The sequence below is a fragment of the Nematostella vectensis genome, chromosome 1 (genome assembly GCF_932526225.1).
Source record: "Nematostella vectensis chromosome 1, jaNemVect1.1, whole genome shotgun sequence".
NCBI lineage: Eukaryota > Metazoa > Cnidaria > Anthozoa > Actiniaria > Edwardsiidae > Nematostella > Nematostella vectensis.
The window spans coordinates 6,418,216-6,429,332 of NC_064034.1; the positions used below are offsets into that span (position 1 = coordinate 6,418,216).

Sequence of the window (11,117 nt, forward strand, 5' to 3'; positions counted from 1 at the left end):
GAAATCGATTTTGCCGACAATCACCCCCGTCAAGAGACCATGATATAAGAGAACGAATCCCCGTGGCCCATGATAACGTCCAAGAAAGCTATTTTTAGATTGCGCGAGCTTGTCAATCATAGCATCCATACATGGTTCGTCGCGCCATATTTGGTTATGGGCACCACGAGCTAGTACAATTTCACACCAAATTTTTTCCCTTTGCACTTCTTCACTTCGTTCGCTACCTGTTTTTATCCTTTTAGCTGCTATTCAAGACTAATGATCACAATGCTACTCATGGGGTGGTGTCCTGTTATCTGTTAAGTTATCTAATGTTCAGTTATCTAAATGTTATATAAATAATTGAACGGGAAGAAGTCGGGGAGACGGTGAATTTGGAGTTCATTCAAGATTCATCGTGTAGACTCCTAAAAAGTTCTTATTCTTTGCAATTCGGTGAGATAGAATACCTAGGCATTCTCATAGTCTATGTTTTGTATTTTAATACAAGATGGCCTTTATTTTTCTTTGATTTATAACATTTTTAGATGAATAAACTTCAATTTTTCACGCAAATGTTCAGAAAATCATGTCACTCAAGAAACCCTTGTCACTGGAATAAGATCTACTTCATTATAAAGACTTGAAATCTTTTATTTGTAATATCGGTGTGAATATAATGGTATTAAGTTCTGGATGTATCTTTTTCATTAAAAGGGAATTGGAAGAGAATTGTGTTTTGTAAACACAGATTCATGATTGATTGTTGTGTTATAAGTAATTTGCGAATCAGCAGTGAAAACTTTTACTGGGGAAGTTGATCCCAGAGCCTAAAATCACGCACTTTATGCATTTCAATGTCCCAGAAACTGTTGATTGGCACCAGCGTATTCTATGGAAGATCATTTTTACAGCGTTCGTAAAAAAGGAAGGTATTTTCGGTCAAAAAGATTTCCGAAACATCCTTTGCGGGATCACATTGCTCAAGATGTGATCGCGCGTAAGACTCTTGTTGCTAGGAAACGTGAGCGCTAACCAATCAGAGACGTATCTAAAAATAACTGCTTGTTCTAAAAATAGTTTTTACAGACGTCATCATTGGAACATACCCTAAGGTGAATAGATGGAGAGAAAGCACATATACCTGAGAATTGAGATACATATCATTTGTTTGCTTGTTTGTATTTCAGGTCTTACGGAGTACACCGAACCTTATGATCCAGATCCAAGTGTACCTAGACCAAACTAATGGTCATACTGGATGCAACTAATAGTCACACTAACCATATGGTCATCAAAGATATGAATCTTAACCAAAAATAAAACATATGTACTACAAAACAGTTTTATCTCCCCACCCCCCCAGATCCTGGCATGGTTTACACCGCCAAGCCTTTCCATTTATGTATTGCTTATTATCATGTTCTTTTCGAAAATAAATAGCATACAATATTGGTAAAATAATACAAAACCAACAAGCTATTAGGGAGTTTGTAGTAAATACAAAGTTTGTAGTAAATACAAATTTGTAAAAATACCTTTCAATTCCTCATACTGAAATGCTTGCACAGACATCTTTAACTACATATTAAAATTGTTTCGACAAGACTGGATAATTAACAAAATAACGACTATTTACAAGATATGTACAGAAACTCAACATCAATTTTTATGAATCCCCCCTTTAGTCACAGTAATTCACTGTAATGGCAAACAAGTAACTGTAAGATTTGTCACATGAGCATTTATCAAGGCATGCATATTTCATCTTGCATTGTATGTGAAGTTGCATTGCCTTCTTTTTACATATTCAAAGCAAACAGTAGGGGCATACACAGCCTCCCTTGCAGGCATTTTAAGGCAGGTCATAGACAAAATGACGCTAATGGGTAGCTTGTTTGAGTGAAGATAATCTCATCAAAAGTGCTGAAAACCATAGGGGTTTGGGAGTGTCTCAGCTATCTATTTAAACAAGGTATACCTCTTTAAATCCTCCAGATATTTCAGGGAGCATGTCTTGTATCTACAATGTACATTAGTTATTCTTAGCATGACTGTTGGAAGATAGGTGTTGGCCTGATGCCATTGTGCTCTTGATCACCAAGGAGCCACAATATCCTTGACTCTATAAAGAAATGGTTCTGGCCTAGACGGTCATTAGTGATGACTTGGAGCCACTCTGTTCCTGTACTCTTTGACCACCAACAAGCCACCATATCCTTGACTCCCCTAACGAACTGTGGTTCTGGCCTAACTGTGGTTCTGGCCTAACTGTGGTTCTGGCCTAACTGTGGTTCTGGCCTAACTGTGGTTCTGGCCTAACTGTGGATCTGGCCTAACTGTGGATCTGGCCTAACTGTGGTTCTGGCCTAACTGTGGATCTGGCCTAACTGTGGTTCTGGCCTAACTGTGGTTCTGGCCTAACTGTGGTTCTGGCCTAACTGCGGTTCTGGCCTAACTGTGGTTCTGGCCTAACTGTGGTTCTGGCCTAACTGTGGTTCTGGCCTAGAGGGTCATAAGTGATGCTTTGGAGCCACTTTGTTCCTGTACTCTTTGAGGAGCACTTTTAGGGCGGCTGCTAATGGATGGTCTAACATTCTCTTGGGAGCTGTTGACCTGGCCAGGAAGAGATCCTGAAGATGATGTGGAATCTGAAGAAAGTAGAAATAGAAACGGGTTAGATCTACCACGTAAAAACAACCTTAAGGGACTGACCAGGTATTCAAGGCTTCTATGTAAAACAAACTATAGCCTAGAATCCTAGAATAGCCTGGGTATTCGACGCATGTTTGCTTGTTTGATGGACAATAGCAAATATGAAGGAAAACTGCACTGGAATGAATCATAGACAAATGTACAGACACAGATATGTGACCATAGTGACATTTACAAAAAATCATATTATTTTTTCAAAGTTTGGAGTTGCCTCTAGTCAAACAGGCAGTAGAGAACAACAAATACCACTTTCAACATTTTAGATACCAATTAATTGTATTACAATGTACCTGATGGCAAGCTGTCATAAGTCACCAACTGTTGAGATATTTCTCTGTCCAGAGAGTCATGATTTCTTTTGGTAATATCTTGCTCCTCCTCCCAATAATCGACAGCATCCAGCAATTTGTCCACACTGCGGGAACTCATGGATGTACCTGGACGACTTCCAATGCTGGAATTGGTGCCATAGGTATCAGTGGTAGCATAGGGGTCTTTAGAACCATACAAACTATCCCACTCAAAAGATTCTGCACTGGAGATGACAGATGGGGTTTGAGCAGCTTTCTGAAGGCTCTTGTGTACCTTCTTCTCGACTTCATATCTTATCTTGTCACAGCGGCCATTCACAAAGGCTCCAAGAACATACATTTTTAGAAGCATACGCTTTTTTAGAGGACTCATCAGGATGAAATCATACTCCCTTTGGTCAAGGCGCTTGCGCATCTGTGGCATCATTTTCATAAACTCCTTGGCAGTCTCACGCACCGACTTCTTATTGGATTGTGAGAATAATGACTGTGGTGAAAGAGCTCTGTGAGCTTCAATAAGCTCATCCAGCAGATCCCAGAGGGATTCGAACGTGGGGTCCTCTAAATACTCTGCTTCGCGGCAATATGCATTGATGATATGAATCTGGCGCTCTAACTCATGCACAGGGGCAAAGATAGCCGGACTTGAGAGGGCCTTTTCTAAGATATGCCTGCCACGCAACACAGCCTGCATATATTTCTTGGTTTCACCATCCATACTCTTCCCATCTTTTGACAACATTGGCCAGAGTGGTCGGCCTTGTCCAACAACTTGGTAGTATCTAAGCAGCAAGTAGATGACCCATGCCATGGCAACAACTGTCCATAGTCCATTCACAGTAATCAGGGCATAGAGTGGATAAGGATGCACTACCAAGGAGCTCACCATGCTGTCATTTTGGTACTCCTCTACAACACAGCCAAGATAAGCATTAGCTATGTTCATCAAAAGGCTGAAAATGATCATGAAGTTGAACGAGCGGATTCGGAATGGCAGGCATCTCAGCATTGTGAGCATCATCAGCGACAACAGTGCACCCATCGCCCCACCAGAAGAGTGGATACTGTAGAATCCAAATGCAACAACTACCAGCATCAATTTTGGCAACAGTATGCTGAACCTGACATTGAATAACAAGTTCAAAAGCTCAGTCACAAACTTGCGTATGAGCCAGAAGGTGAATGCTCTACATCTCTTCATAGGAGGCCTTGACACACTGGACGACAGCATCACAAACATAATTACCACAAAGGAGAGAACAATCGGAATGCTCAAGTAAAGCTTCTCTGCTTTTGTTGTTGTCTTGGTGTAATACGTAGAGGCACCAAAAAAGCAAAGCAAGAAGAACTTCAAGAAGAACATGATGGGGCGGTAGTAGATCCACATGCGTCTGAATGATGAGAAGAGATGAAACTGGCCAACGGCCCATAAGATGTCCAATCCCTGGTTGTACTCTGCTTCCTTGAGCTGCAAGTAACCCTCATGCTTCTCTGGGTTGAACGAGATGACCTGACCTCGGGTCTTGCGGATGAGGTTGATAGGGTAAGCAATAAAGAGCAAAAGTCCAATTAACAGTGCAACTGCAACATATATGTAGTGTGGCATAGACCAGCATTGGAGATCGTTATCCGCATTCCATATCACAACACCCTGGTCATCCCTACGACAGTGGAACACCCTCGCCACTGCAATCCCTACTGGCATGCACATCAGCTGTACAGTAACACAAAACACTCGCTTCATTCTGGCAATATGAAGAAGCATGTATAACGGTCTCTTGTGTAGAACATACAGGTATGCCCCTAGAAAGGTCATACACACGACGAATATAAAAGCGACCCATGCTATGAAGTAGTACTGATATGTGAACGGAAGAACGGACGACGGAACAAAGCCCGTAGCTGAACCAGTGTACGTGGATGAAAAAATTTTACTGACTTTCAGGTATTCCCAAACATCCAAGTTTACGAAGAAAATGTATCTGAGATGACGTATGAAGTCCCGTGGATAGCCCCAGCGTTCTGACATGACGAGAAAAAGCGCGAATATCTGTAAATGTTGTACAAGCAAAATGACAGCGTCCGAAACCCATAAAGTTATCCCATGGTGTGTGTAGACTTCGCTTTCATCATCATCTTCCTCCTCGTCTACATCAACAAGAACAACTTTCTGTGGTTCACTAAGCAGGGCTATCTCTTCTGTAGTCTTTTCTTTGAATTTTCTATTCAAAAGCGCCATTTTCTTTGCGTTTTCGAGACGAAAACAAAAGTCAAACCTCAAAAGTCCACTTTGGTTCTTCTCAATTTTAGAATGCAGTCACGTGGGTTCATTATAGATGCGTTACTACGGGTTTGTTGTGGTAAATTTTACCAAAAAAGGTCATACTACGTCAGAGCCACAAACAAAAGGACGAATCTGTCTGGGTAGTAGCGTGACGGGGTCACGCTGAGTCTCCCCAGGCCCTCCATTTTAGAATACTAAACTTTATCATCTAGAAGTCTGCGATTTACTCTGTCTTAATTTGGTGTTTGATGGCACTGAAGTTTTGCACAAGTTTGTCGTTTATGTTTCAAGAATGCAGTGATCTAAAGGACCGTTACAAAGCAGCAAAGAATGCAGGTTAGCGCTTGAAATATGTTTACAGATCAGTCCACGCGTGCTGCAGGAAAAAAAAAAAATGGTGTTTTTGGTTTCCGAATAGTAACACTGCATCTTGCAATACAACTGATTTCATTTAGATTCTGGCTGTGACTTTATTTAAAAAAACCTGAATATTTAGTGTATTTTAAAGATAAAATGACATGATTCACATTGTTACTCGCATTTCTGGAATTTTCCAAGATAAGAAATAATCGTTCACTATACAAATACAGGCTTCGATGCGGTAGAATGCGGTAACCCATATGTGGAATCGATAAACGAGTTAGTACGTGCAAAGGAAGATGCCGATGTCCAACAGATTTTGATAAATAGCTTTGTAGGTGAGTAAAATAAAGCAACGGAAGATCAGTGTGTGTGTGTGTGTGTGTCGGGTGATGGGGGGGGGGGGGGGGGGGGGGTAGTTTAGAAATTCATAAGTGGGCGCTGAAAGAGGAGGGGGAGGGTTGTTTCAAAATTTTACCCAGCCTTTGTTGACATTTTTATTTGTTATGGAACATTGCACGAAAAACTGTTTTTTAATAAAAACAAAGAGAAATAAGCTAAAGATGTTTTGCTCAAAAGTACATTTATTTTCCTAGGTGATACAAAAGGCCTGACAGCTGTCCCAATGCAAGAGGAGGATTTCAGACAGTCATTAGAACTGTCAATCAAATATGCTGAAGCACTCAAATGTAAAAGGTATTTTTTATAGAAAAAGTTGCCAATTTGTTGCATAACTGCTAAAGTTTTTCATATTCAGGCCCATGGTTAGTTGAGACATTATTATTGAGAGTGACACCTAATAACAATACAGATAATTTGCATGTGGCTTTCAGAAAGTTATTAAATAATTTCAAACATACATAATAATATAATGACAACAAATATACATGTTGTGGTTTGAAATGTGGCATGGTTTGAATTTTTTTCAAACTGGTTTGAATTTTTCAAACTAGCTCATTTTTGGATACCTAGCATTCTAAAAGGGATTTTATTTTTGGGGAGTCATTAATAAAACAGGGGCTTGGATTTTTTGGGGGTTGGGAGGTGTAACTAAAAGAACTAGATAAAAGATCATGCAAATATCCCCTTTTCAAACCAGTTTTAACAATTTCAAACCAAGAAGCATTTCAAACCACAACATACATAATGATTTACAATAGTGTTAAACGAAACAATTTTCAGTAGGAACATTAATTTACATATTTACCTATCAAGCCATTAGTGCAGCACTAAAGGTATTAAGGGATTTTTTCCCTTACATTCAATGAAATAGCCATGATTTTGAGTGGGAAGGGTTCGTTTACCCATTAAGAGGCACATTTTTTCTTAGGTAGCTCATCCTAACTCGTAGTGGTAGTTAATTTTCCTCAATTAGAGTGGACCTTCAGTCAGTTGTGTGGGGAGTTTCTCCTAAACCCCCTTGGCTACGGACCTGATAATAACCAACTGTGGTAGGGGGCTAGGTGCAGGACAGGGAGAGCAAGGAATACCTCTTTGATGAGAGCCAGTGCAACTGTTTAGACATCTGCATCATGTTTTTCTTATTTAGAATCCATACCCCTTGTGGAGCTATGAGCAAAGAAGAAGCACAGATTCCTGAGGTGAAACAACGGTGGGAGTCCACTTATATTAGAAATTTGAGATATGCAGCAGAGCGACTGAAGCAGGTAATATATAAGATGCTCTTCAGACATACAGTAAAGAACCCATCTTGAATAAAGTATTTATTATACAGTTAAACCACCATATATGGTAACAAACAGGGGTGAATCTACCTTTTCGTTAAATAAGGGGGTTTGGCCAAGTGAATCAGGGGAGGAAGGTAATAACATTTGATATGTTTTGCTTTCTGGCGGGAGAGGGGGTTAAACCCCCTCCTAAGATCTGCTACTGACAAATGTTCAATATGCCTTATTTGAAATATTTGTAGTCAACCTAAAATATTGCAATTTTGACACATTTTGGGAAACAACAAAGTCCATTTTATGGAGCGTCAACTATATTCTTGTGCTTTTGGTTTGGAAAAAATAATAGCTTCATTTGCATGTTAGGTTGGGATAATGCTGCTAATAGAACCAGTCACAACTATTCCAAACTGCTTTCTCACAAGAACAGACCAAGGTGACATTCTGCATGATTTTTCTTTTTTTAAATTTTATTTTTTAGATAATTTATCAAATGATCTTTTTTCTTTAGCCATAGATATCATCAAAAAAGTAGACCATCACAACATAAAACTTCTTCTTGTGAGTAGAATTGTTCAGCTCTTGGAAGTGCTCATTTTAATACCCTGAGTATTATAAAAGAAATTTGGTTCCAAGGAAAGGTTTTTATTTGTTAAAAGGAAATGAATTAAATATAAAATTTAGAAAAATGAAATAAATAAAATAAAAAGAAAATGAATTAAATATTATAGGTCATTATTCATTTCGGAAGGGGGGTGGATAGCAGGAGGAGAAAGACTTTTTTATGCTTTCACCCTTTAAAAGTGGTGTTTCTTTTAGTGGGGGTTGCTTATTTGAAGCTAAGTCCACAAAGCATTTAGCATATGCAAGTCAATAAAACCTCTCTTAGCAATATCAGGGGCATGGCCTCTGATATTTGGGAGGGTAGGCTGGGGAGGCTAGAACCATTATATCAAATTTGACCCACTTTTGTTCTTCCTTCCTAGAATATTGTATCTTTTGTCTTCAAAGGAAGATGATGGGCACCTCCGTAGCCTTCCATTTCACCACACCCCTCCCTGTGGGAACATCCTAGGACAAATAGAGTACATATAGACTTTATGTACCCTATCCTCTGCAAAAGAGAAGGCATACTTTTTTTCTTATTTGGGGTTGGGAATTATTGCTGTCATATTGTTTTTGACAAATTTCTGAATTATAGGACTTGTTCCATGCTCAGAGGGGACATGGGAACCTGACACAGACACTCACAGACTATATGCCATACATCGGTAAGTAAGACACTCACAGACTATATGCCATATATCGGTAAGTAAGCCACTCTAATAAGCCCAAACCAGCAACATAGCCAGGATTTTTAACAGGAGGGGGCCCAAAAGGGACTTTCAAGGCATTTTCTCCTATATTTTAGATAATGTCTCATACATTTACTGTATTTTTGGCTTCCAAAAGGAGGGGCCCGGCCCCCCATGCCTTATATGGGCATTTTCAAATACACATGTTGTCAGTGCAAATGGCAAATGGTGATTGGCAGTTCTATGACTGAAATTCACCTAATGCAGACAAAATATGACATTAATTGTGCAACTATCCATAAAAGGTAATAAATAGATGATTCTTGTATCGTTGGAATTTATCTCATATCTCCTTTTTAATTTTGAATGATATTTCCCCTAAGTACCTTTCGACCTGGAACTACTTTTTGATATTTGCCATTTGCACTGACAGTGGTTGTTAAAATAAGTATAAAATAGAATGTAGGAAAAGATTCGTCTTACAATTATTGTTATACAGGACATATCCAGATCAGCCAAGTCCCATCTCGCCATGAACCAGATTCTGACGGGGAGATCAACTACCCATTCATCTTTCACACTATTGCAAAGTTAGGCTACAAAGGTTGGATAGGATGTGAATACACACCTAGAGGTAAGACCCAACTTACAGTTTAATGATTCTTTGATAAAAAAAATACATGTAGATTACTGTACAATGTGTTTAATAAGCAAAATAGGGTCTGAAAAACTACTGTATTTCGAGTAAGGTTTGGGGAAATAATTTAGATTTTCTTGGAGGTTGATTGATTCCAATTAGATTGTAATATATGGACTAATTTACTTGAAGAGGTTTGGAAAATTTTAGAATAATAAGAAAATTTGGATTTTTCAAACTTTGGGAACTCTCATGTCCACCCAAATTTGTTTCAGTATGTTTCCTGTACTCCTGAGCTCAACAAATTAATGTATAATTTCAAGTCTTTGATAGCACCTGATTTTAATGTTATTTACAGGTAAAACTGAAGATGGGTTAAGGTGGCTTGCTCCCTACAGAGTATAGATAATTTTATTATATGCAGTGAAATAGTAAAGTTCATCATTAATAAGTAAGTTGTGTATAGTGTAGCAAATATTTGACTGTATAGGGTTTAATATTTATTTCAAAGTGCCTTTATTTTATTTGTAAAGTTGTTTGTAATATTATGTTTTTCCTTCTTCGCTCAGAATGTAGACTCTTTTTAATGTGGTAAAATGCAGCAAATATTTGACTGTATAGGATTTAATATTTATTTCAAAGTGCCTTTATTTTATTTGTAAAGATAATTATTCTATTTGTAAAGTTGTTTGTAATTTTATGTTTTTCCTTTTTTGCTCAGAATGTACTCTTCTTTTAATGTGGTAACCTGGACATTCCAATCAAAATCCAAAATACATGATGCTATAGAGTGGAATCCTAATATTTTGAAAATAAATTACTACAAACTAGGAAATAGGCTCTTTTTCCAGCGCGTCTCTGTGAGCCCACAGTACGTAAAATGCTGAGGAAAATATAACACATTCCCCATCTACTGGTAGTTGTACTCTTGTAGACAGGGCTTCTGGAATTACGCGCTTGTGCGGAAGCGCGTAATTTGGCTTTTTCCGCGTAATCCACAAATTTCAGCGTAATCCTGTGTGATTTGGCTAAATTTTGAAAACAAAACATTTAATTGCACATTTCTCGTAAAAAAACCAAGATATTCCTCGTAAGAGTGCGATATTTCGAACTGAATTTCGGAAACAAATAAAATGACTAGGCGTTCTTTGCTAAAACGCGAAGGCCTACCAATAATAAAATACCTTTTTTACTTGGCTGGAGGCTAGGAGCCAATGTAATTTAGCGCATAATGATTGATTTTCCGCGTAATTTAGCAAAGAATCCCGCGTAATTTTGAGTTTTTTTCCACGTAATTCCAGAAGCTCTGTGTAGAGTAATTTTGTATCAGTTGGCACAGTATGACTAACTTGAAAATGCAAGATCATCACATTAAAGTATAAATATGTTCATTTATATCCCAGTGATGAATTTCACGCGCGCTCATTGGTCAATACGGGTCACATGTACATTTTTACAGGACAAATATCAGACGATAACGTCCAGCCAAAGTGATATCTGCCCTTTGAACATTTTTGTGCAGTGAAGACTCACTTTTGTCTGCTTAATAACCCCTCAAACAAACACCAAGGTTTTCAAACGCTTTCAAAAGGCACAGAAAGAATGTTTGATTTCTTTTATAGAATTATCATCAATATATATATATTTTAGAATTTTTCCTGAAACTAAGGAAAGAAAAAAAACAATGACAAACAACTCCACAACAGTGCACGCTAGTGGCGTCATTCCTGTGCACGTCAGGGCGCATGCAGAAGACATTTTAAATTAAAAACTTTTGATGCAATTTCTCTTCCAGCTCTAAGCAGAATAATAAGAACAGCCATCAGAGAAAGTTCATTAGTTGAAATG

At 38.4% G+C, this 11,117-nt stretch overlaps 2 protein-coding genes across 4 annotated transcripts; one reads left to right on the plus strand and one right to left on the minus strand.

Moving 5' to 3' along the window:
* Window positions 1-1,376: 1,376 nt before the first annotated feature.
* Window positions 1,377-5,328, minus strand: LOC5519119. Of its 2 annotated transcripts, XM_048733712.1 has the most exons (3): window positions 2,988-5,328; window positions 2,488-2,633; window positions 1,377-2,249 (listed from the first exon to the last, which is right to left on the minus strand). In XM_048733712.1, the coding sequence occupies exons 1-2, from the start codon at window positions 5,245-5,247 to the stop codon at window positions 2,488-2,490; spliced, it is 2,406 nt and encodes an 801-aa protein (XP_048589669.1). In that variant the 5' UTR covers window positions 5,248-5,328; the 3' UTR covers window positions 1,377-2,249. The 2 variants fall into 2 exon arrangements, with proteins under 2 accessions (XP_048589669.1, XP_032219672.2); XM_032363781.2 differs by having other exon boundaries at window positions 1,377-2,633.
* Window positions 5,329-5,443: 115 nt separating this feature from the next.
* On the plus strand, window positions 5,444-10,182 carry LOC5519118 (putative hydroxypyruvate isomerase). 2 transcript variants are annotated; one of them, XM_032363786.2, is made up of 9 exons: window positions 5,444-5,628; window positions 5,883-5,990; window positions 6,249-6,348; window positions 7,202-7,319; window positions 7,704-7,773; window positions 7,849-7,898; window positions 8,349-8,422; window positions 8,539-8,608; window positions 9,132-9,267. In XM_032363786.2, exons 1-8 carry the CDS (start codon window positions 5,541-5,543, stop codon window positions 8,573-8,575), a joined length of 645 nt encoding a protein of 214 aa, XP_032219677.1. In that variant the 5' UTR covers window positions 5,444-5,540; the 3' UTR covers window positions 8,576-8,608; window positions 9,132-9,267. The 2 variants fall into 2 exon arrangements, with proteins under 2 accessions (XP_032219677.1, XP_032219676.1); XM_032363785.2 differs by lacking the exon at window positions 8,349-8,422 and adding an exon at window positions 9,628-10,182 and having other exon boundaries at window positions 5,447-5,628; window positions 9,132-9,266.
* Window positions 10,183-11,117: the final 935 nt, after the last annotated feature.

What these genes read in the sequence shown, in the direction of transcription:
- LOC5519118 (XM_032363785.2), top strand. Translation starts at nt 5,541, where the DNA reads ATGGCACTGAAGTTTTGCACAAGTTTGTCGTTTATGTTTCAAGAATGC. An exon ending in CAGCAGAGCGACTGAAGCAG is followed by an intron (nt 7,320 to 7,703) that starts GTAATATATAAG and finishes TTTGCATGTTAG; the next exon opens with GTTGGGATAATGCTGCTAAT. An exon ending in ATGTGAATACACACCTAGAG is followed by an intron (nt 9,267 to 9,627) that starts GTAAGACCCAAC and finishes TGTTATTTACAG; the next exon opens with GTAAAACTGAAGATGGGTTA.
- LOC5519119 (XM_048733712.1), bottom strand. Translation starts at nt 5,247, where the DNA reads ATGGCGCTTTTGAATAGAAAATTCAAAGAAAAGACTACAGAAGAGATA. An exon ending in TTATGACAGCTTGCCATCAG is followed by an intron (nt 2,634 to 2,987) that starts GTACATTGTAAT and finishes TACTTTCTTCAG; the next exon opens with ATTCCACATCATCTTCAGGA.